Genomic DNA, 26,549 nt, shown 5'->3' on the forward strand with positions numbered 1-26,549 from the left:
CGTCCTCCCCTCTCCCGGTAGTGTCTTCCTCTCCCGCCGAACCGCTCAGCGTTTCTCCCCGACCCGCCGCGCCATCCTTCGTCTCTCCGGTCACGGCCAAATGTGGCTATAAGCATCCGAAGTGGAAGCCCGTACGCACCTCCCCGTTAAAACAAAACAACATCGTCTTCCGCTGCCACTGCCTCTCGTGATGCTCGGCTATACGACTGTGCGTATGCGCACGTGTGCGCGCGTGACCGAGAGCGCAAGGAGAGCCAACCGGGACCAGGCTGCAGCTCCACGGACGGAGTCAGAGAGGCTAATGAGCGCGGACCGGACGCGCGCGCGCGGCTTCGGGCCCAGTGCGGGAAATCGTGGAGGTTAAACACACGACGGCAAAGCTGATGTCATTATTCAACTTTCTTTGGAGCTTGCGTCGGGTCTCCGATGACGTCATATACCAACATCCCCACCCCCATCTCTACACCCGAGCACACGCACCAGGCGCGGGTCTCCCCTGTGGATACAGACGCGCGCGCACACTTCCAACTCCTGCGCTAAGAAAATGGGCACAACTGGTATTCATCGAGTCTGGTTTGACGTCTTCAGGGCTCGCGCTCCAGACATGTTTTCACCAAAGCCGAGAATGCACTTAATTAATACAATTATATCGGTAACATTTTTATTTGAAACGTATATATCCATACACATATCAAAATGTGTTTGCAATAACAGAGTGGAGTGAGGTATTTATGATGATTGGATGACAAAATCAATCAATAAAAAGATTTAACAAATTCTGATGGGAGGCCGGTGACGTGTAGCCCGAGTGGTCCAATTAAAATGTCCTGAAATGCACAAACAAAAACTTGTTGAGATATTGTTACAAATTTAATACATTTCTACATTACAGGATACTGACCCTCGTTTGCCAAAGGACTGGTCAGAGGGGTGATGGGTCGTCTGTGGGGATGTGCGGCCCCAACGTCCAGCGGCGCTGGGAGGAAGTCGACGGACTCTGGAGCCTTTCTTGTTCCCCGTGTTGTCCTGAAGCCAAATGCCATATAACCTCTCAGGTAGGACGGGTGATATTATTAAAGACCAACCTCTCAGTGAGTTCCCCTTTAGAGACCTGGCTGAGCCACCCGGGCTTAATGAGCCTCACAACAACTGCACTTGGTCTTCAATTACACATTTAATTTAATGAATTCACTGTTTCCTTCCTCTGAGGAAATTTGATTATCTCTATTATGTCACCAGTTGTTAACGTGCCGCAGTCTTTACCCACAGGTGATTCATAAATAGTGGATTATTTATTCAAGAAAATTTGAAATAAAGGCTGGAAAACAAGCCAGACCACACTGAGGTGTGCTAAAATCAGATTTTATAAAGTCTTTTCACTAAAGACGATGCAAACCAGCCTAAAACTCAGCTGATCTATGTCATATCTGAATAATGTGTTATTAAGATTCCTTGTTCCTCTGAACTAAGACTCTCAAACTGTTTCTTCGAGGGAAATACACTTCTTGATGTGCTCAAAGGATATTTGCAGTGACGGGCAGGTAGAGGATGTCCGTCTCAGTGTGGAGGATGATGTCCTGGGAGATGTACTTCTTTAGCTCTACCTCTCCTGCTTGGACTGGACACATGGCGAACAGCTGGACCTGCAGTTCAACATGCAGACCTGCGGCCACCTAGACACACATACAGCACACTGCAGGTTATGTGGCTTGTCAACAGGAGAGATGATAACGTTTCATAACTGAATCAAAATATGCATTTGACCATCGCTTCCAGCGGAGAACTTACAGGCCCAGGATTGTAGATGACCCGGAGGCCTGTAGCAGCAGGAGGCTGTTTCACGTGGAACCTTGCAGCGACACACACGAAAACAAACCACACATAGTTACAGGTCATAGATCAAGAACTTGTTTCTGTCCGACAAATATAAAGGACATTTGAAACTAGTTGAAAGGCGGTAACTAAACCCCACATAAAGTGTCCTTATTCCCTGGATTCAAAGCCTACACTTTGCCTGCTGTGCATGTATGTTTTCCACACTTTCATCCAGCCATCATCTGGTGTCTTACCTGCAGGTGTCGACACCCACATTCTTCATCACCACGGTAATGGCAGAGGAGGTGCCCTCCTGCAGTGTGCCGAAGTCAACGCTGGACGGGAGCAGCTGGAATCCCCTCGTCACGACACTCGGATCAGTCAGAGAAATAGTTCGACACTTCCTCCTCACGGGCTCCTCCACGGCCAGGAACTGGAATAGGTGACACAGACAAAGGGATGTGTGAATACATGTGTGTGTGTGTGTGTGTGTGTGTGTGTGTGTGTGTGTAATAGAGTGGTCGAGAGAGGAGCATGTGTACGGGTATAGGTATTTTATATGGGAAAGGAAATAAATTGTGAATTACAGGATGTTGTACGTTGGTGTATCCCTCCTCCTAGATGACATTTCAGGACACTATTTAATAATCATAAATTACATGTCAAACCAAATATGGAGATATATCTTTTTATGGTAAACGGCACAGAAGTTGACATAAAAAAAGGAAAACTACATAAATTCCATTTTCATGAGCAATCTTTATTGTTAGCAGAGTTTTTAAATGCAATGATATACAGCAGAACGATCGTACCATGTGACTGTTTGGCTACCTGTTCATTCGGTACGCTGTAAGGTTTAGAGCCGAGGATCGAGCTCGGGAGTCTGACTTTAGTCCTCCTCAGCCTTCCAGTCACGTCCACCTGGACGGACTTACATTGCCCAGATGAACCTCTCGGACTGCTTCCACCTGACACACACACACACACATAATATTGAAAACAATGACTCAATGAATCATATACATTCTCGAACAAACAACACATATAGGTTTTGTTAGTATCGTCTTCGCACCATGCCAGAAATGAGATGGGTTATTGTATTTATTTTCCTGATAATGCTTTAAATAGAATCCAGACGATGCCCTGAAAATGTCTCTGCAATACTCAAATGTAGTTCCTGACGAGGGAATTCATTTTAATGTAAAACGACAGATGAAGATGGCAAACAAACCGGCAGTCTGAGGCGTGGGGTTGGTGGGCCTTCTTTCAAGAATCCTGTCACTACTTCCTGCACGACTGAGAGCAAAAGACCTGGAAATGTCAGGATAGGTTGTTACGGCAAATGTAAACTTAATTTAGAAAAGCAAGTGATGTGAACAGATGTTTGATTCAGAGCAAAATCAAACACACGGGGGGGTGGGGGGTTGTTCACAACATCCTCTTTATTACCTTTCCGATTGAGAGGGTGTTGGGTTGAAGGGCCGTGGGGCTGCAGTTGCAAACACAAATACGGTATATTATATAGTGTGCATGCTTTTGAATCATCAGTTAATGCCTTTTATGCACCCCTGCAGTTTCTGTTTTAAAATAAAATGCTGTTCTATTCATCCCCAGGTTTCCCCGTACAAGGCGCCTTTAAAACTGAGTATAATAACTTACTCTTCTCTTGTGGGGCGTCTTTCAGGAACTCCTCGGTGCTGCCTGACTTGGGGAGCGGAGGGAGATCCATTGATGAACTCCTCATGTCGGGCATTTGGTGCTGGAGCATCTTCTGGAAAACAAGCAGCAGTGCTGTGTCTCTTCCTGTACATTGTGGTTATTTCCCATGTAATGGCAGAAACGCTGAATCAATGTGAGTTAGTGGGGTTTTTCATTCATAATGATGCTGTCTCAATAACTAAAGAAAATATTTCTAAATTCATTGGAGAGAACACATACAGTACCTGGTATAATGGGATATTTTCTGTGTGGAAAAAGGGAATAATGTTGTTGTTCCTCAGAGCCTCTCTCTGAGCCTGTTGCTCACGTATCTCCTGTCTGAGCACACACACACATGACAGGTTGATGGCTTCTGGCACAAACACACTGGTAGCTATGGGAATATACCAGTAAAAGCTAAAGCTGCTGCATTTTCACTCCAAAATAATTTCAATGAGAATCAGCGTGGCCGCCATGCAGACAATGACAAATAAAAGACATTAATACAATTAACTCACAAAAATGTGACTGACAAATGTGTGGTGTGACTAGTGAGCACAAGGGGAGGTTTTTCAGTCAAGATGCAGAGAAAACGTCCCCCTCGATATTTAGCACACGTGCATTTACGCCCCCTGAATAAACGTCAACAAAGGACACAAAAGAGAACCGTGTAAATCATGCAGACGCATGTGCCGACTCAGCAGGGAGAACAAGACGTGAGAGAAGTTGATCTACATGAGGGCAAATATATGAAAGCAAAACAGAATGCCTTAGAGCCCCACTGTATTATATCCCATTACATAATGACTTATCACATGCTGCCTTATTTATGTTTTCCTCGACATAAATTAGGACCCCTCCACCATAAATCAGTGCATACCATTCAGCCGATTGCAGGAAATGAAGTGTTTGACACTCAAAAGGGAGGACCCCCGGACCCCCCCCCCCCTTTAAATATGTGTACCCACGGCTGCTAAAATCAAATCATAAACCCATATCGGTGAGTACAACTCATCGAACACTCGGTTCAAATGTTATCCTGGCGCATTAAAGAGTAAAAGTCAAATGAGTTGTTGCTACTGATGAAGGTACTGAAGAGGAGACGGTAGCTCTTCACACAGAGTCACACAACGGTGCAAGAACCTACGTATGTTTACCTGTTCTGTGTACGCCTTTCTGTCCATTTTGACTCCTTTATGCTCGTGAAACTGGGAAAGAGAATAGGTTAAGAGGATATTGATACATTATTGACTTTAGCGTGTGACATTATCTCTTCATGCCATTCTAATCTCCAAACCTGTCACTTGTTACTGAGGCTGTGTCTTCTGAACCATCTGACCGCTCAACGGGGTCTCCAACTCCTTGGCTGTACAGATTGGCTATGTCCACTGTGGATGAAGGGAAGTGTTCTGAGCCCGTAACACCAAACCCAAACTACTAAATACTTGAAACCACTATTATCTTCATTCAGTCAAGCAGAAAGTAAAAATTCATTGCATTTCCACACACTGTTATTTATTGATATTGCTTTGTTATAACTCATTAATAGAGCCTATTCTTTCCACATGATACTGGAAACATTCCCACAAACTGATGACGTTTACATTTTTACAAATGAAACATAATCACAACTAAAGATAAAGGAACAAGGAAACAAAGGAACTTTAATTCCTGTAGACTCGTAACACAACATATTGTTCAAACACAACCAACCTGAAGTCCTCTTTTCAAAGACAGGACCTGCATCCTCTTCTTCTGCAAAAGACTTTTGAAATACGAAATAGATAATTACCATTAATATTGGGCAACATTATTGCTTTTATTATTTGTAGAGTTTTCTATTTCAGAAACCATCATTTCTATTGAGTTTTCTATTTCAGATACCATCCTCTTGTCTGTTGTACTAAAACCAGTCACGGTAAAGGCCCATGGTATTATAACAATCGTGTATTATACTGTATGTGTCCGTGTGTGTGTGTGTGTGTGTGTGTGTGTGTGTGCGTGTGCGCTGACCAGGACCAGATTGAGCAGATGACTGGCATGAGCACTCTCCTCCTCAGTGCGAGGGTCTTTGAGGTCCACCTCCTCTGATCGCTGCTCCCTCACCATCAAACTCTCGATGTATTCCTGCAGTCGAAGAAAACTTTCAACCGTTTGTCAGCATCTCGACACATCGGGCGTTAAACTCAAAGCACACGACACAACACGGTGCATCAACCTTTCAGAGCAGAGGTATCGCAGCAAGATGGTTCAGTGTCAACCATCACATTAACGCCACAATTGTCGCGCTGGTTTTAAATACGGGCATCAATCTGTTCCAGTATTTAAAAACAGAGCTGTAATTCATGCGTTATAAAAAAAAAAAAATAGTGATAATGAAAGCAGTGAACCCACTTGGATTGTGACTAAGCGTTTCATCATAGGATTGGGTCAATACGAAGTGTTTGGCCCTGTATCAACCTATTTTCATCACCATTGCTTCGTATTGATTTACTGTTGTTTTTCCATTACTCTCTAGTATGAGAGATAATGAGGCCACTACATCATTTGTATCTACTTGCAAATTATTTGACATATGCATGACAGTGAGCCGTACGACCACAGACATGGGTTTGTTTTTACCGTCAGTCGTGTGTCGATGGTATTTTTGAGTGGTGTGGTGAATGGTCGGTGCTGGAACAGTTCCCTCATCTCCAGGACTTTAGGGCAGCTTCTCAGAGGTTGCCGCTGTGCTGCGGAACCACCGGACCTGTCAATCAGGGACAAACCTCGTCCCATGTCGATGCCAAACGGAGGACCTGGGCTCTTCTTCTGGAATAGAGGGAAAGGCAGAGGGTGGAACATGTCGGCATTTGGCCCCGAGTGTACTTGTACTACATGTGTATTTGTTCACCTCTATTCTAGGGAAGTCATGCCAGCTGCGGTTTTGGAGGTTGGGCGGGGTGATGTCATGGTTCCGTTTCCCTAGCAACCACTGGGACCAGACGCTCTGGTGGCTGGGCTTCAAGATGGTAATGCCAAACTCATCTGAAATAGACAAAATGTCACATTATTTTTGGGAGATTCAGAAATATTTCCTTGATTTTGTTCCTCCTTTGATATTTAATAAAAAGAGAAAAATGTGCTCAAGAGAAATTTAATAAACTACATATGATGGGAAATGATTATGCTTTTAATTGAACTATGACTTAATCAAACTAGAATGGGCACTCGGTAGAGCGCATACCATATATCAAGATTTGGCATTGGAATTATGAACATTTTGGCATTGGTTGCATGCCAATTGACAAAAAAACAAAAATGGTGTTAAAAAAAAGAGACCTTTTCTTTGACCTTTGACCCTCCTTCCTTGCCTTTGATGATGAATCCATCTAATCAAAATCAAATGGTCCCACCAATCACCAATCATCCACCCAAATTCACATTTCAAGAAAGAATTGACCTGTTCATGACCTTTTGACTTTTTGAAATCGATCCCAAAATCTAGTCAACTGGTCCCCCTGGGATTGGTCCCCTGATAATAACAATCATCCCACCCATTTTTCATGCGATTCGGTTCAATACTTTTTTCTTCATACGAAGATTTTGACCTGTTCATGACCTTTGACCTTTGACCCGATCGATCCCAAAATCTAATCAACTGGTCCGGATAATAAACAATCATCCCACCAAATTTCATGCGATTCGGTTCAATTTTTTTTTGAGATTTTAATAATACACAACATACAAATAAATAAATAAATAAATATCTAATGTAACTGGTGGCTTTCTATCATAATATCACAATTGGACAAAAATGTATCGTGCTATGGTAAAAAAAGTTTTTGACCTTTCCATGACCTTGACCTTGACCCGATTGATCAAAAATCAACAATCATCCCACCAAATTTCATGCGATTCGGTTCAAATACTTTGAGTCGATTTTGACCTGTTCATGACCTTTGACCTTTGACCGATCGATCCCAAAATCTAATCAACTGGTCCCCGGATAATAAACAATCATCCCACCAAATTTCATGCGATTCGTTCAATACTTTTTGAGTTCTGCGAAGATTTTGACCTGTTCATGACCTTTGACCCGATCGATCCCAAAATCTAATCAACTGGTTAATAAACAATCATCCCACCAAATTTCATGCGATTCGTTCAATACTTTTTTGAGTTCTGCGAGATTTTGACCTGTTCATGACCTTTGACCCGATCGATCCCAAAATCTAATCAACTGGTCCCCGGATAATAAACAATCATCCCACCAAATTTCATGCGATTCGGTTCAATACTTTTTGAGATTTGCGAGAATAACACATAAATAAATAAATAAATGGCGATCAAAACATAACCTTCCGGCATTTTCAATGCGAAGGTAATAATGAAACTGTTGTAAATAGTATTATTATTATTATTATGTTTCTTGATTTTGGAGGTATTCAACAGGACACCTTGTGTGTCTGCCAGTGGTTCCTTCAGCAGTGCTATGGCCCGGTCCGCATATGCCTGGTAAAGCAGTTCCTCTGCGGTCTGAGAGCTCAGGAGTTCGGTGCCTGAGCCGTCCTCGTGCACCAGGAACAGCCTGCAACACAAGACGATGTTTACAGTGTGTCTGCGATGCTGCTGTCAACAACAGCCGTACAACATGAATGATAAAACGTTGTCTCCTTACTCCTGACTTTCTATAGTTTGTATTACTACATACTATTTTGTACACAGAGAAAAAAAATACAGCTCCAGACAAATTTTCAGTTTCCTAATCCATCAATAACAAATAAATAGTGGAATAATAAATAAAAGCCCACCTGGGACAATGTTCTCTATGTTTTCCATTAATCTTGGCCATTTCTCTGTCCTCCTCCTCCTCCTCTGGTTCCGCCTCATCCTGGTTGAGTGTGCTCGGAGCAGCGCTACAGTTCAAGACTAATAACTGTCCATCTTCCAGCACCTGTGACATACATGCACAGAATATTTAATGGCTCACATGATCTATTCACCACCAGAGCATCTGACATCGACGGGTTTAGATCATTCATAGTGACTATCGTAACAGGCTGCATCAAAAAACTCCATGTGCCCTTGCTTCTCTGAGACCGTGAAGGACTGTCTCTTTAAATTCTCTCCGTCTCTCAGTGCTCGCCACACACACTCACAACACCAACCCTTCCTATTATCCGAACCTGAAAGTGGTTCCCATCAGGGTCTGTAATGTCACAGGCCACGATGCCTGAATGACTCATGGTGTAGCTTCCTGGTTGGTCTGTGGGAGTGCAACCCTTTGGACTCGGGGTGACAAGTGGGTCAGATGAGTACACACACTTCCCATCACTTTGGATCTGTATGAGCCCCGTACTGGATGGGAACACCTTGGATACACAGGGATACACACACAAACACACGTTTATTTATCTACATGGAACTTAAAACCCAGATATGACTTTTCCTGTAATCCACCCACCTGATAGGCTCCTTGGTTGTTCCCCGTGACGACAGTTCCATCAGCTAAAAAGACGTGAGCCGTGTGTCGCTCTGGGTACATCACCACTGTGGGGCAGCCCTCCTTCTCCACCAACACCACCCGCTCCTTGCTAGACACACTCCCCTTATCGCTCTCAAGCGCACTCCTCTCCGCATTCTCAGCCACAGTTTCTCCTGCGAACACGCTCTCCTCACCCGTCCCATCCGCAGCACGTTCTCTTTCATCGCACACACGCTCACACTCTGAGGAAGCACGTCCAGCACCCTCGCCCTCGTCGTCACACGCTTTCCCTGCACCGTCCCCGCTAATCTCCTCTCCACCGTCACAAATGTCCTGGGAGGGGACGTTCTCACGATGGCTGTCCGCGCGGCGCGTGACGCACACACACTCGGTGCAGCCGCACGCACATTCAGAAGTTGACTTGAGGGTCGCACTCTCAGGATGCTCCCCTGGAAAGACACACAGGTCGGATTAAATAATGAGTGCAAACATTAAGTGCATGTTTGTGCGACATCACTCCATGTTATGATTGCTGTTTGCATTGGTCGCTGGTCACCTGTGTGAAGCAGTAAATGTTGCGGTGTGCTTGGTGGTCTGTCTTTGTAAAGACGGGTGATCCTGGTTCCGTCTGCATGTTCTACAGTCAGAGATCCGTCTGGGTTCTGCACAGAAACCACCAGATCCTCCCGGCTCAGCATCACCTGACACAGCAACACAAGAAGAAGCTGGCGGGTTACTCCCAGCGATAACAAGGATTTTCAGAGTGGTACCAATTCCCTCATTGTTGAGACTCTGCCACAAACTCTGAGATGCTCAGGCCATACAACATTGTCAACTTCATTGTGAAACCCTGAGAACAACTTAAATAACACGACAGTGGAGAGAACTGCTTGTCTGTTTACTGACAGGAGTATACCTGCACTCTTACCTCATGGGTGATGGGGTCTGAAGCCTTGAAGGCCAGAAGAGGAGTGGTGGCTATGTGTTTGTGTGTGGTCCCCACCGTGTGGATGCGAGCTCCAGATGGAGTCGTAGTTAACCAACACCCTCTCTGATGACCAGGCTCCTTCTCTAAGCTGGGCTCTGGATAGACACACACACACAACATACAGAGGCAGCTTGGCACTGTGTGTCATGGAAAGTGCTACTTCATGTTCCTCACAGCAGGGGGCTCATCATGTTTACTACATGGCGTTTTGTAGTCACCGGTGCTGCACTCTAACCTTTCTTGTTGTCCTCAGTTTCTTGAGAGGTGTTTTCCTCCTCAACCTCAGAGTCGGGAACCCACACCGGACCAGAATCCTGGCTGAAACTGACTGAGCTGTCTGCAAACAGAACCTGCGGTACACATGGGATGTGTGTGCTTGTGTGTGCCATAAGAGTTAGGAATCTTGCTGGAATGTGTGCCTTTATATATATACACGACCGTTCAAAAGTTTGGGGTCACTTAGAAATGTCTTTATTTTTCAAAGAAAAGCACTGTTTTTTCAATAAAGATAACATTAATCAAAAATACACACTATACATTGTTAATGTGGTAAATGACTATTCTAGGTAGAAACGTCTGGTTTCTAATGAAATATCTCCATAGGTGTATAGAGGCCCATTTCCATCAACGATCACTCCAGTGTTCTAATGGTACATTGTGTTTGCTAATCGCCTTAGAAGACTAATATCTGATTAGAAACCCCTTGTGCAATTATGTTAGCACAGCTGAAAACAGTTATGCTGGTGATATAAGCTATACAACTGGCCTTCGTTTGAGCTTGAAGAACAAAATTAATACTTCAAATATTAATCATTATTTCTAACCTTGTCAATGTCTTGACTATATTTTCTATTAAATTTTCAATTAATTTGATAAATAAAAGTGAGTTTTCATGGAAGACACAAAATTGTCTGGATGACCCCAAACTTTTGAACGGTAGTATATATGTATATGTACTGTATATGAACATGCGTGTACAGATTGTTTACCTCTGTGGACCCGTCTCTCATGTATCGGATCACAGCTCCTTGGTAAGTAACAACGCGGGACAGTTCTTTGGAGAGGGAAGGGTCCTGAAGCTGCCCAACAGCTCCCCTACCATGAAGAGGAAAGCCCTGTTTCACCAACATGCCCTGCTCTTCAGAGGACACTCCTGGACACACAAACACGGACCAATCATATACTATACTGTATGTTTGAGAATGAGTCATACGTGGGAATATAGCACTTATGGAATATTATGCTCATATATTAATGAGGTCACATTCATTTGTTCCTGTCCAGAATTTAAAATAGAGGCATGGCCCACTTCTGGCGACGTGTGTGAGCACTGAGCAGGTGACTGAGTGGGGCTGTTTCAGTCGTTTGTTATGGCAACACACACACAGCTCTGTCAAACTACACCTGTGTAGCTAAACACACACACACACCTGTGGATGACTGTGTATATACATTCCTGAGAAAGTGTATCACTGACCGAGTGCATCTTCTCGCAGAAATTGCAGCAGCAGGCCATTAGGAACAGACAGGTTGAGACCGTTGAACGGACTTGGTGTCGATGCTTCCGGGCCTTCACACACCGTAGACTACACACAATCATACAAACAGAAGCATAAGACAAAATGACAGGTTATTTTAGCCAAAGACGGTCATATTAAGGTTTAAAAGCAATTTAACAATATTTTGTTATGCAATAAAGTTGAATGACACAAACGTATTGAACATGGTAACTGGGATACTTGTTCAAATATCAATTTCCCCCGCGGTATTCTTTTGTGCATCCAGGTGTGTACGTGGACTCTGGAGGAGGCTGGGCCGTAAGTCTTGGAGGGAATTGAATTCAGGTCTGTCACCTTGGAGCAGTGTGTGGAGGAGGAGGAGGGAGGGGTGGGGACAAAGGCAGCGGTCCCTGGGGCCTCACGCGCGGTTTCCTGGTGACCGTCTAGAACATCACAAAACAGAGCCACAGTAAAGCTGCCTGCCCAGTGAAGAGATTTGGATATGGTTTGCTCCTATTAAAAAGAATAGGCAGAGAACTGAGATGTAAAAGTAAAGATTAAAGCATTGAAATACTAATTCATAATGGCTGAAATCATATGTGTTATAAGTGCAAAACCTCTGTATTCTCCTGTGGGACCATAGAAACTGTAAGAGAGGTGGATTCCATTGTCCAACTTTGCCGAGAGGGAGCCCTGCTTCACTCTTCCTATGTCCACAGGCTTTGACACTGAAAAGGACACACACACACACACTCTCTCAGGTATGGGTGTAACGATTCTCAGGGTTTCTTGCACTGGACATGCACTAGAGATGTCTATGCCCCTACTCTGAGGTCATCTTTGTTTGTTCATTAATATTTAGTTTTATCTATTTAATGACGTACATATTTGAAAGCATGGATATAAAAGTATCCAGAAATGACAAAACAGGCCTCTGGGCACAGGGCCGGGCAATATGGAGGAAATCAAATATCACAATATTTATGACTTTCCACGTCAAATTCAATATTGAAGGGTTGACTATCGGTGCTTTCACAAAACCTTTCACAATGAGACTTAAGATAATAATCTGTACTGTGGATATAATGACTAAGTGGGTAAAGTACAATAATAGAGCAGCTAGAACAGTCTGGGTTAAATTACATCACTTTCAAGTAATAAATCTTTAAAACCAAGAAAATAATATCTAGTCTTATAGCACACTATTTATATTATATAAATGTATTACCCAGCCCTAAAGGATGTTGCTTAACATATGTAAGTATGATCAGCATCTTTATCATGAACATCTTCTTTTCTACCGTTGGTTTCTTGGTCCCGGGGCTGAGGGAGAGGATTTGCTGGATCAACAACAACTTGATTGATGTGTGTGTAGAAATGATGGCCATCCTTCTTCACCGCCACTTTCATTAGGCTGGAACCTGGAGTGACAACAGAACAGAGGCATGGGCGTGTGTGGACAATCCCCACTAGGTGTCAGTGAGGGATAACTGAGTCTCACTTACAGAGACTGACTTTCTAAATCACGCAGCACGGCAAATACATGTGATGATTTTGAATGCGACCGTATCTTCGTTGCAATATACCTTCAATAAAGCTGACGTTCTCCACAGTGATGTGTCCTCCATCTGAAGGGAAAAGGTATTGGCTCTGACCCGACACATGGATCAACCTTCCATCCATGCTGTAGCCTGTGAAAGCCTTCACATCACAACAACACACACAGACACACAAAGTTTTTTTTTTTTTAGCATCCCTCTTTGATTGGATGTGCAGGTATTAATGGTCCCAGTTATGTCACACCTCTCACTCTGACCTTTACGCTGGCTAATTTGTGGTAATAGAATCTAAATACTGTCAGAAAACAACTAAATTAACGTGTATTACTGGTTTTGTGTGAACGTCCTCACATTGCAGGCCTCCTCTGTCGGGTGCAGTTCTTTGTTCTTCTCCACTGTGGTCGTATTGGACTCTGTGGGAGTCTTGGCTGACCTGGCGTCTGTCTCTGCTCGGCTCTTCTTGCCACTTGATGGAGTTTTACTTTTCTTGCCGTCTGTCAACTTAGGCTTCTCCTTCTGCTGCTTGCCTTTTTTGGTCATCTCCTCCTCCTTTAGCTGCTCTTGCTCCAACCTCATGGCCTGTAACATCATGCACACATGAATATACACACCGGACCATTGCTGCCCAGTCCAGGGTCTACCTTGTGTTGCGAGGTCAGCTGGGATCAGCGACAGCCCCCCCGCCGACCCCACCCCGCAACCATCTAAGGACGAGTAGTTTTAGAAGATGGTCGGACGCATTTACTGGTTAGCTCTATAAATTATGCTTGTGTATGTATGATATTCTGTAACTACTGGGTCACCAGATAAGAAGGGATCAGGTTTAATGTAGCCGTCCCAGCAGATTTCTCTAAAGGACTATAGAGTTAGTGCACTACTGCTTCAAGGCCAGAACAGAGAAAACTGTGAAGGCAATAGTCCACGTGTTAGTTGGTACTGACTTTAAAGGAGCCTTTTCTGATGACCACAGTGTCCTCCTCGTCTGCAGAATGTGTCGCCGTCTCGTCTAGTCCAGGAACAAAACAAACATTGTCATTCAATGGTGGCAAGTGTATTTACATTGCCAGAGAATTTTTGTTGACAAGCTACAGTACCTCTTGGAGACTCAGCAGGGCCGAGGTCTCGGAGCTGCATTGCCTCTCTCTTTAATTCTTCCTCTTTGGTCCAGTCTGATATGGTATCAGCCACGTGCTCCAGGTAATTCCTATCCGAAGATAACAATGACATATAAAGTCTTTGTAACATTCCACATATACATTATTCAATTAGTCAGATTATATATTCTATGGATTGATACATAAAGTCTTCATTTGTAGATTACTATCCACATCCTGTGAGAAGAAAAACGCCTGAAAATGTGGACTTGCATGCTGACCTGAACTTGACATCGGTGTGAAGGGTTACATCCCAGAACTCTTTGCATTGGCGATAAGGGCTCATTGGATTGTGACAGAAAATGTACAGGATGTTGTTATGACTTCCTCTGAAAGTGTCCAAGCAGCGGTATTCTTCTGATGCCAACTGGAGTACCTGCACAATTTAAAGAACATGAAATATTGGTTTCCATTCAACATTTGGAATAACATTGCTATGGTGTTTTCACCATGAAAGACAAGATTAGACGGGTCACCTGTGGGAAGATGGAGGCACTGTGGTGTTCAGTATAGTGCCAGTCAAACAGACATCTCAGCCGACTACTCTGAATGTCATGCAAGTCCAGCTGGCAACACACGTTCCCTCTGATCTGCTGGAGAAAAATCAACATGCAACCTTATTGGAGGAAAAATGTGACCAAATGTTCTTCACTTTTCTTTATAAAAGATAAAGAAATGTGAGTAGCTACAGTAGTATGGACAAACGCACCTCTGTGTTACTCGAGTCTTGGGTGAGAAATGTCGGCCCTACAGTTGAAAAAAAAGTTTCACTGTGTACTAGATGCGAGCCAAAGTCACAACATCAGAGTAATTGAATCAGAAATAACAGACCTTTAGTCCGTAGGATATTACACTGCTGTTTAGCGTAGGATAGCGGGTTGTCCCAGGGGATTATTGCAGGTGTCTGTTGATGTTCTGGATACAGTGGTCCCAGTGGTCCAGGAGCATTTTGCAGTACACCGTTTGGGCCCAGCCCGGTCAGTGGCATACTCTCAAACACACTCTGATGAATCAAACGCTCCACCTCCAGCCATGATACAACATCTGTGGGATTTCATCACATCATGATATTGAAAATACTCCTCGGGAGCAACCAGTTCATGAACATCAGCCATGAGAATACTGAGGAGCTGCTTTCTGACCATCTGTGCAGTAGTGCTGAAGCTGCTGTTTGATCGCCATCCAGCAAGAGCTGCTGTCTCTCGGCCGAGCCACAGACTGGATCAGCTCCCACACCGGAGACCTCCTCATCATGGACAGCTCCACCTCTGCTGGATCAAAACCCTGGACTACCTATGAGCGACACACACACAGACACACACAGTATATAAACACATTTGTAATGACAATAAAGTCAGAATGGGACCGAGATTACATAAAATAGACAGACTAAAAAAGAATCTATTATATAAAACTGGAAACAACTAAATCTACTTGCATTGATATCCCTCAAACGCTTTGCCATCTCATCATGATGCCTGATGACCAGAGGGTGCTCCGACTTCTTCTGCGTCTCCTCTACTCCAAACTTCTCCTCAAGTCTCTTGCAAAAGAAAAACGAGTTTGTCCGAACATTGGAGTTATTATAGCACACACACGCGCACACACACACACACACACGAGTGAAATAAAGGAAAATATATCATAGAGGGGGCCTCTCATTTAACCCTCCTGTCGCCTTCGGGTCATTTTTACCGGATTAAATATTACACCCTCCTGTCGCCTTCGGGTCATTTTGACCCGATTCAATGTTTCACCCTCCTGTTACCTTTATATTTACTAACATATTTTACCCTTTGGGTTCAATTTGACACCAGCAATTAAAACCTCCAGAAAATTATTAGAATTAATATTGTTTTCCAAGTTTAAGTGTGAGGCACTTTATGTTTGTTTGTTGACGACCGAAAGAACACCGACATTAAACATTGAATGGGGTCAAATTAATCTGAAGGCGACACAAGGGTTAAGAACAACACAAAGAACATGGTTCTCTGAAATAAGTTTTTTTGAGAAATCATAGGTTAGGGCATTTATAAGCTAGATAGCTTCAGCCTTGACCTTTGGTCAGCCACTTTCTTCTTTTGTTGAATTCTGATTGTTGACTATTTTGCTGATCAAAATAAACTAAACTCAAACTCAAACTCAAACATGAAAGGAATCGTGATGCTAATCCGGATACCAGTCCACACTCCGTACTTGGTCTGTGTGGGGACCTGAACCTGCGACCTTCTGCTGACCAGGACACATCTCCAAGGACTACTGCCGCCCTCTAGTGTTGTGTGATGAAATGTAAAAATAGCAAAGACAGAGCCGACCCATGTCCTCTCACATCCCTCACAAGCCCCCATGTATTATGTTGGTCATCTACCTGCATGTGGCCACTGTACCTTCTTGTCTTCTTCATTCTGTGCTGTTGTCAGCAAACTATTTAACATGTGGCGTCTCTCCGCGTTTGTGTGTACGAGGGGCAGGAAGCTTTGGAGCATGAAGCTGACCAGCTGAGAGTCCAACCCAAGGGCGTTGTGAGGTTTGGCCTCAGCCACACAGGGCAGGGTGGACAAAGACTCCTCGGTTGAAATCACCACCTAAACACACACATCCACAGACATAGGGGGAGAAAAGCTTTGCTACAGGTTTTAAACGTCTTCTCAGCCTACGTCAAAGGTTGTAGCCAGCAACATTAAACACATTGAATGCCACCTGGCTATCTAATTTCAGAGCACAAAGAGTACACATATCTAGTTTCTGCCGAAATCTAAATGCTGAAAATATAATCACACACAGATAATGAGCCACTTTAAAATCTTGTAAATCTTGATCCGACCACACGCTACACATCCACACACACACACAATACACAGACCTGTTCCAGCATGCAGTGCATGATCAGAGGCACAGAGCAGGCTTCGGGGGGAACCAGGTCGAGGAGGTTGCAATAGTAACGCATGTCCACTTCGGTCGAGAGAGGAGGCCTCAGGGCCTCTGTCCACAAAGGATGGAAGAGAGAAAGAAAGGGAAGTTAGTTTGTCATCCTAGTCTTGAGTTTATTTTATTCAAAACACACACACACACACAAGCATGTGCCAAACATATGTAATACCTTGTTCTTGCCTTTCCTCCCGCACCGATTTCTTTTTGGAGCGTGGAGTCAGGGGGAGAGGGGTTGTCACAACCTGGCACAAACACACAACAAAGTAAGACTTTTTCCATCAATATCCAGCTACTTATTTCCTGTTCACAGGGCACTGCGGAGGTCCACTTTAATTTCCGCTGGCTGAGACAATAAAGATATGATTCAAGTTAAAGAATCAGGCTCTAGAGAGGGCATGCCGTTTAATTGGTTTGCTCATTTGTGTCAGTGTGTGTGTGTACAGTATGCGTGTGTGTGTGTGTGTGTGTGTGTGTGCATGTGTGTGTGTTTGTGTGTTTCTGTGGATAGTCAGACATATCGGAAAAAACATTAGCTATAATAAGTGACTACCTGATAAGTTAGAGATTGGCATGATAGCAACAATGAGCAACAGGTGATTCGATACAGTAATAAAATGGCAAAACAAATATTAGTCATGACAACATTTAAACCAACACACATGAATAATGTTTAAACAACACCTGGACAAGAGACATATTCATCAGGTAAAGAAGCAGTTATTACATAGTTAAATCAACGCAGAACAACCGAATAGTCCACATGGAGAGCTGACCCCTTCATTGTCCACTCTGCCCCCTCCTCGTTCTAACTGTGTTGTCACTTTGTGATATGAGAAGGTGTTTGTTACGACCTCATGTTATAAATTCATTCCTGGATGTAATTGCTGTATTTGAAATCACCAGACATTTTTATGAACCAAACATTTAGTTAATTAATTGAGAAAATAACCAGCAGATTAATCAATAATGAAAAAAAATCCAGCCCTATTATATAAATTCTACTGACTGACCTGCATGCATGAGTGTGTATGTGTATGTGTACCTCTGCAGGCTGTGGATCCAATAAAGCAACAGTAGGCACACTGAGGAGTTGTATGCTGTGTAGGTAGTGCTGATGTTGCCTGCGCCAGTCCAGACAGTCATATATGAGCTTGGCCACACCCTCAAAGATGCGGCTTCCCATCTCCAGCTGGACACACAGTGCAGCCACACACAGATTAGGATTCACATTCAAAATCAAATCCGAAAATAAATATGAAACTGACTGATAAGGAAACACAAGAGGGCAGAGAGAGTGAGACCTCGAGAATGATCGAAAAGGGAAACAGCAAAAGGTGAGGCACAATGTTCAAGCAGCAGAAAAATAATAACATTCGATTCAAGAAACTCAATAATGATGGCCACATTTGAAACCTTCTAAATCTTAGTCTGAGAACAAATTACAAAACGCACACAAACCTGTTCGAGCACGTAAGGTTGGAAGACAGAGCAGGCTGAGACCAGATCCACGGGACATATATCCGTCAACTCACCTCGGCCTCAGGGTCCTGTGTGTGGAGGGGAGGCCGGCCATCTGGGACCGTGTAGCTGATCTGAACTGCATCATGGAGCTCGGAGTTTGGAGGCCCGCTGTCCAAAACTGCTCTCAGACCTGACCAGAAGAGATCCAACTTCCTGGTCGGCACAGCCAGCTCTACACTGCCGTGAACCTCTGCTTCCGGCACAACCGAAGGAGAGGATCGTGTAACGTGGACAACAACATGCAAATAATGGGTAAGCTGGGGAGTTTGAATACAAGTAAAAGCTATTACATTGTTAACTAGAACGGGCACTCGGTAGAGCGCATACCTTCGCATATCACAAGATTGGGCATTGAATTATGAACATGTTGGCATTAGTTGCATGCCAATTGGATACAAATTGACCGTGCTATGGTAAAAAGAAGATTTTGACCTTTTCATGACCTTGACCTTTCACCCGATCGATTCCAAAATCTAATCAAATGGTGCCCGGATAATAACCAATCATCCCACCAAATTTCATGCGATTCAAGACGATTTTGACCTTTTCATGACCTTGACCTTTGACCCGATCGATCCCAAAATCGAATCAAATGGTCACCGGATAATAACCAATCATCCCACCAAATTTCATGCGATTCGGTTTAAAACTTTTTGTGTTTTGCGAGTAACACGCATAAATAAATAAATACACGGCGAACAAAACATAACCTTCCGCGAAGGTAATAATAAGTGCATACCAAGGGCCCTTTACCTGCATCCAAAGCCAGAGAGGCCCTCCGACTCTGCTCGTTGCCCTCAGAAGTTGATGTGTGCCCAGAACACAGTTTAATGACATTGGCTACATGTACACCTATGGCATCGAGCGCCCCAATCAGGCGGGGCTGGTAGAAGCCCAGCAGCAAGATGTAGTGTTGAGGCCCATCCTGTGGCTCGTCATCTGAGCCCAGACACGACACATCGAGTGAGACACTGCTCTCTCACACACAAATGCATCATTCTAGGAATATACTGGATAATTAGCCATGGCCCAAACACAATTTAAATTGGAGTTTTTTACCGATCCAGTTTGGTGGCTCAAATTCATTCCTTCGTTTGAGCTTGGTCTTCTCTTTCGAGGGTACCACAGGTGAATGCGGACCCTTTCCCTTTTTGTCAGAGACCTTCGCTCCTCCTTTGTCCTTGCTGGAGGAGGGAGGTCTGGCCTTTGTCTTCTCCTCCTCAGACTAGAACAGAAGTGGACTCAAATTAATTTAATTAAAGCAACCCTGAGGAAATCCGATGAACTTATCTCTCTCTGAGTGGCATCATAACCTGTATTGCATTGATTAAAAAGTTCACTTCAATTTAAACAATATTCTGCAACTGAACCTTTTGGAACAGTCCATTACTAGATGAACACAAAGAATCACAGTCATGAATAATCTGTTAAGGTGGGGGCAAGGTTTGGACCCAAAAGCAGCAGGCAGAGTTCTCAAAAACAATGTTTATTGACTAACGTCAAGCAGGAACACGGACAAAAAACTAGACAGGAACAAAAACGACCAGACACTGAACAAGCAGGAAGACACAGATGAAACGCACTGGGGAACGAGACACAGGTGGAGACACAGGTGGAAACAATCAGGGCGTGGCTGGAAACAATCAGGAGTACTGAAACAGACAATCACAGGGAAGGAAGCGCAGGGAAACAGGAAACGAGAAAGGGATTTCAAAACAAAACAGGAAACACTCCAGATCATAACAGAATCGCTCACCTGCTCCGCTTCCCGCCTCTGCTGATCATGGGCTTTGATCCTTAGCAGCTGGAACTTCAGTATTTTTGCCATCAAGTCACAAGGTATTTCCTCTCCTGCGTCCAGCAGCACCTTCGCAGGCTCTGTGACCTACAGGAGACACAACCAGAGAACAGAGCCACCACAAAGACACACATTTACATGATAGACCTCCACGTCACATATAGAAACCCTCATTCTCAAGCCTACCTCATAGAACGGGGAGACGTCATCGGGTTTTTTCGCCTTGGGATTCCCCAGTTCATTGATCTGTGTGACAAAAAAATAAGGTATAATAGTTGCTCCAACAGCATTTTGTTGGTACCTCATTCAGTAGATCTGCTGACTTACAAAAAATGTATTGAGTATTCATTAAATTAGCCATTCGTTATGGCATCATTATATCGACCACATTTGTAAATTATTTCAAAACATCTAAGATCACAGATAACTGTGGAATACTCAATAGACTGCAATGAGTTATAATTTGTAACTACTGATTACAAACGTGAGAAATTTAACTTTTTTGTTAACACAACAGCTCAAAGATGTAAAAGTTGCCCTGACACACGAGAGGTTAGAGCAATAACAACGTAGTTGTATGACGGTTCAGTTCAGTGTATGCCAGATTAGTAAACTACATTAGTTTTCAGTTTAGTAACAGGGCGTGTACTGTAGGGACAGCATGTAGAGCTCTATAAGAATACAGAAGAAGAAGAAGAAAAACGATTGAACCAAACAAAAAAATACTTTTGCCAGGGTGCTGTCCCAGGTCAACAGGTTGAAGAGTTTGCGTATCGGTTTCTGCACAGCCAAAGACAGGAGCTGGGTCAGTTCCTCATCCTCTGGTCTTCCCCCGACCACCAAAGACACACAGGCCTTCCATGACTCCTGGAAAGGGCATTAGAAGACGAGGATAGTTGAGCTATATAATAACACACAAACATCATCCAAGTCAATTACCACAGGTTACATCGATTTCACATCCCGCAGTTAGGACCTTCACAATAAAAGCTCAATAGTTTAGTGTTTTTACTGACATTTTCATACGTTAAATTATGGTAGACAAGTAACGCAGGAAGTATGTTTGGCATAACACACCGCATTACTGAACGCTAGTGCTATTAGAGTCTAATAGCAATATTACCGTCTAATAATTAGACGGTAATATTGTCTAAAGAAGCTTTTTTAGGATTATTTTAAATGATTTGTTCTCGCTAAACGTAAACTGAAACGTAGAGGAAACATCTCGCGCGCATGCACGTGACAACATGCATTAGCTTGTTGAACATTGGAGCTAACTAGGTTGAGCCTTTACACACTGTCTAATTAACGTGACCACGCCCAGATGTGGAAACAGGGCTCAACAAGTTACACGTTGTGTGATGAAAGAAAATTATTTGAGCAAACTATTAGTGAAGTGAGACCGAAGAAAGAAGTCAGTTAGAAACCAAACCTCTTCAAACGGAGCTCTGGTGAGACCAGCCTCCCAGTTCTTGTTGACACATGCGGCTCCTGGAGCACTGGGCTTCTTGGCTGAGCCCCTTTTAGCTACTTTTGGTGCCATTTACACTCCGTGACGATTACCTACATACAAATAAACAGTCGAACATGTGATATAGTCTTAAAGTTATCCGGGCAAACACCAAATGAAGCTAGTTAATCGTCGGCCAACGCTGCCTGGTGCTTGTGTTGCCCCTGACAACAGCATCGACACCAGTGTCAAGTTTCACAACATTATTTCCTGTAAACCTTCAAAACAAAAGCTTTTCGCTTTAAATTGTTTTAAAAAAGCATTTAAATGATCTTTAATTATTATTATAATATATATTATTTTAAATGTGGGTTAGGAATATCCCTTATCAACAATTAAAATATGTAGGTCAAATATAATACAATTTTGTCGTAGTAACATTTTCGTTTTCTCCTCTAGATGGCAGTGAGATCTCTGGACTGTGTGAGACTGAAATTAATCTGGGCCAAAATATGTATCCCCTAGTTTGCACATAATTTCACTCTTTCACATACATTGTAATTATATTCCATCCACCATTCCATAAGGGAATAAATTGCAACAATTCGGAATTAAAATTCAAAATTCCGCTTGGTCCAGTCATCGAATGGAGAACTGTGAGCCACACAATTGTGAATGACATTATAAATGACAGTTTCAGTCTCAAAATCAGTAAAACATAAAATATTAGACACAAGAAGACCCAAAACATCTTAAGAATTGCATTTTGCAACACTAAGGCCGACACTTCAGTGACATTTTATCTGCATAATAAATGACAATAGTTGTTCCAGCAGATGAGTCAACCAACAAGAAAATTCTACTTTGATATATGAATCTTGATTTGAATATAAATCAATGTGATGCATTATGAAAGGAGATTTAACCTTCGTCAGGTTTTATTCAAAGAGAGGGATATTTGGAATGCTAATTCGGTGAATATTGAAGTGGAATAAATATAAAGATACTCTATTAAATTACTGATAATGAAGAGCGAAGTGTGCAAGGGGGCACGGCCACTTCAGCACTATACACACTCCCAGGTCACAAATAACTGAGTTACCACGTCTCTTAATAATTATAATTCGTATGCTATTTCTTTAGGTTTGCAATTATAATTCCGTTATTGAAATGGAAAACAACACTGTGTTCGGGAAAGACTGTTTTAGTACACTTTACTGGAAAAGCAATAGGTAAAAATTAAACCTGGTTAGCCCACCAAAAGCACTTCCTGTGTCTGTGCAATCCAGCTGAAAGATTGACACAAGTGATGCACTTTAACATCAAGGGTCAAACAGGCTGCTTATTTGATGTTTTCCTGAGTGGTTTGTCTTGGCACATATATTTCCAACAATATGCTCTACAATATGCTTTGTATCACATATGCATGATAGAAGCTATGTTGGACTCTGCAGGGAAATCTCAATGAGGTCTATTTGAGGAAAATAAGATGCTTCATTTCTAAATGAGTGACTCAATACAGTACACACACTGGCCCTCTGTTAATAAAGACTCACTGGCACTGAATTAGCGGAATGCGTCTTGCTCTATTCATCGGCACTCATGATAAAGAATCCCATGCACAAAATATCTGCATGTCATGATTTCCAATCATTCCTATTCAAGCCTTTTTTATCAATACAAGGGCCCATTGTCATGAAGGTGATTTCACCAAGGCAGAAACTCACGTCCAGCAACCCCCCATAAAAGGTCAAAAGAGAGACAACGCCCACTTGTAAGATGCCAGAGAGATCCACGTTTGAATACAGTATTAGCGATGAGAGAGTTATCAGCAGCAACCCTTCCAGAGGCAGCGTCCTTCAAAGGTCACACTATAAGGCAGATAAAAACTGTTGTGACACTTAAATAACACTCCATGCTCACTGCTGCGGACAGCACAGCAACAACTCAAAATATGCAATTTTGTTAGGAATACACGGCTGCTAAACTTGTATCTGTTTGGATTATTCTGTTTTATTTCTGTCGTTATGGTTTATTTTGGAACTTCATTACCTTTCTACGGAGTTACTCACGCTAATGGGTCTTCCTCAAAGTTGTTCTAAGGTATGCAACAGTTTTGAACTATTTATCCTGAGGGAAAAGGCTGAATGATGATCAGTCCAGGTGCTCAACATCACCTGCAAAACCAAAACATACTTGAGCCACAGAAATAAAAGACAACATTTCCTGGAAGGCACTGCCTGTCCTTTCCCCCGGTGTTATACCCGGGATCTCAAGGTATCTATGACCACTTGCAGCAATTAATTCCGAATCATGTGCTTGCAAATACTTCGATGCTGAATTTAGACGATGGGGTGTCAGACTTTTTTCAAATATCAAGTTGTTCAACAGTCCATAAATCATGAACTGCTGAAATAACTGTGAAGGACAAGATGCCACGAGGAAAACACTGAATGACCGGACGAGTACTCTATGCGTTACATGAGACGCATGTAAGTTGAAAAATATTTACCCCTCCTATTAAACACCACCACATAGTATAAACACCATAGAACCAAGTCAACACACACACTGTATTCATCTCAAAAACAAAAGTGTCATTTACTGTAAAGACTTTATTGTAGCCTTTTTATTTGTATTGCATTCCATCACACAGGTGTTTTCATTGTTGTGGTTATTAATGGCAGGCTACAGTATTGTGCTTTGTTAGCACAGTATGAACATTTCCCGTCAAACATGTGTTTAATAACCAAATGGCATGGACCAAAGCTCATGGAATTGCATCATGCTAGGTGCCTTAGAACGCATGTTAATGTAAGCATGGTAACATGCTATGATACGCTATTATTACATGATATTCAGGAACTGTATTTAGTATGTTCACAATCTTACTTTAGTGTGTAAGCATGCTAACATTTACAAAATGACCAAAAGGATATCTGAATGTTACTTTTGCCAGTGTTCCTGTTAATTTAAAAGAAATACTTGATGCCTACAATGATGACACATGGACTACTCCCACTGTATCAGACTGCCCTGCGCGGGTGTTTACGTCCACTGCTTGCTGCTTGGCAATGCACAGGAGGCTGTAAATTCTTCCACTCACCAACATTGCGTGGTGTCAGCTCAAACTGCAGCAGTGTTAGAATCAGTAAGATTTGAATTTCATTTCCGAGAAATCATAGGACATAGCGTCAGTAAAGAGCAAAGAGCAAAGAGCAAGGTCATGTTTACCAGCGCCACCTTTTTGGGAGTTCCTCTGGACGCGTGTTTTGTCAGAGTGGCTCAAGACCAGCATAGAGTGACCACACCTGACGGGAAAATTACATTTGAATTTCATTTTAATTATATAAAAAATGTCCCTATTTGCCACCTGATGCCAAATGGAAATAGTGAATGAGTAAACAACATTCTATATCTACACTATACTATAGTAGACAGATATTTAAAAAGGTACATATGTAAAAACAGCCAGGTCTGATTGGCTTGGAGAACCCTTTTAAATTAGCAAAAAGAAAACGTGATAGTATAAAAGCCAAAGAGCATTGAACACAAACACGAAGAAGAGGCATACACATATTTGGATCCCACTGGGGGGTCATAAGGAAACATGGGATCTTCGCCCAGATGGTCGGGTGGAAAAAACTGTCCTATCCAGTGACTTGGACAACCCCCTGTGGATGGAGGGGACACTCAAAGCTGGTAAACAAACATCTGGAGGTTGTCACGGCTCCAGGGTGTGCCGAGTATGGCAGTGGGCAGGTACAACCAGTCTGATTAGTGCTCTGCAGCTGTGGCAGGCAAGCACCTAATATCACAAAAACTGAAACATACATCATGTCGACATTGAGAATCTTAAGTACCCCACATGGAGTCATGCGCTTCAGTGAATGAGCTGCCCAGCCAGTACAGTGTCCCAGAATATTTTGGTTGCAGCAGCTTTGCAATGGCCTTCAGTAGTTTTCCATGGGAGGGGGGGGGGGGGCTAGAGGGTAGATTATTCATGTTGGTTTGTGTGTGTTTGTGTGTCTTGGTAGGAGCATTTGCTGCCATTTTTTGCACACACAGCATGAACCAGAATGTAATATTCTGTAAATGTCACATTTGAAGAAAATGTTCTGAACAAAGATTCTCATATGGCTCAGAAGGCTGATCTAATTCAACAACTGACAGAAGGCCTAGTGTGGGTGTCATGAATCTACACATATTTCTGATTCAGCTGCAAATATCTGGTCTATAAATTCTAGGACTGGTGAAACAATCCAAGTACTTTTAAAAGGTATGGTTTGACAAATATTCTTAACTACATATGGTTGTTACTCATTCTGCACAACTTAGTTTTTCATATCCATTCGTAAAGTATACCCTAGTTATATATTGACCATAGATTCTTCACAGACGGACTGAATACTCATACCATGGGCCCCCAATGTTAACTTGTATTGCTGACCCACATTTGCACAGCGAGAAAGGGGTCAAGAGAGGTTGTGTACATGTGACACCGAGTAAATGATCACTGGCGCTTTGTCCGTTCACAATGACGGTGATGCATCTTGCACAAGATCATGTGCTTCTGCCATTAACCTCCTGTGACCATGGGGCCCCAGTGCGATTGTCCGCGCATGAACAACGTGATCGTGTAACTGGTCAAACGTTACGCAATCGACGG

At 43.0% G+C, this 26,549-nt stretch overlaps 1 protein-coding gene across 1 annotated transcript; it reads right to left on the reverse strand.

Annotated features, from left to right (window-relative positions):
- Positions 1 to 170: 170 nt before the first annotated feature.
- Positions 171 to 21,973, reverse strand: spag17 (sperm associated antigen 17). Its single transcript, XM_056442861.1, has 49 exons — positions 21,863 to 21,973; positions 21,157 to 21,297; positions 20,617 to 20,676; positions 20,389 to 20,517; positions 19,692 to 19,857; positions 19,386 to 19,571; positions 18,644 to 18,825; positions 18,154 to 18,300; positions 17,281 to 17,353; positions 17,044 to 17,162; positions 16,568 to 16,765; positions 15,615 to 15,723; positions 15,323 to 15,469; positions 15,012 to 15,224; positions 14,890 to 14,927; positions 14,657 to 14,773; positions 14,402 to 14,556; positions 14,121 to 14,230; positions 13,968 to 14,032; positions 13,378 to 13,605; positions 13,054 to 13,168; positions 12,755 to 12,888; positions 12,085 to 12,223; positions 11,822 to 11,910; positions 11,446 to 11,554; positions 10,958 to 11,121; positions 10,204 to 10,318; positions 9,909 to 10,063; positions 9,537 to 9,681; positions 8,960 to 9,429; positions 8,682 to 8,867; positions 8,307 to 8,449; positions 7,953 to 8,083; positions 6,407 to 6,540; positions 6,136 to 6,324; positions 5,527 to 5,640; positions 5,227 to 5,278; positions 4,811 to 4,901; positions 4,671 to 4,721; positions 3,759 to 3,852; positions 3,475 to 3,586; positions 3,265 to 3,304; positions 3,047 to 3,126; positions 2,647 to 2,783; positions 2,070 to 2,248; positions 1,789 to 1,849; positions 1,526 to 1,673; positions 902 to 1,064; positions 171 to 827 (listed from the first exon to the last, which is right to left on the reverse strand). Exons 1-49 carry the CDS (start codon positions 21,971 to 21,973, stop codon positions 818 to 820), a joined length of 6,444 nt encoding a protein of 2,147 aa, XP_056298836.1. The 3' UTR covers positions 171 to 817.
- Between the last annotated feature and the right edge of the window lie 4,576 nt (positions 21,974 to 26,549).

This window comes from Pseudoliparis swirei, chromosome 21 (genome assembly GCF_029220125.1).
Source record: "Pseudoliparis swirei isolate HS2019 ecotype Mariana Trench chromosome 21, NWPU_hadal_v1, whole genome shotgun sequence".
NCBI classification, from domain to species: domain Eukaryota; kingdom Metazoa; phylum Chordata; class Actinopteri; order Perciformes; family Liparidae; genus Pseudoliparis; species Pseudoliparis swirei.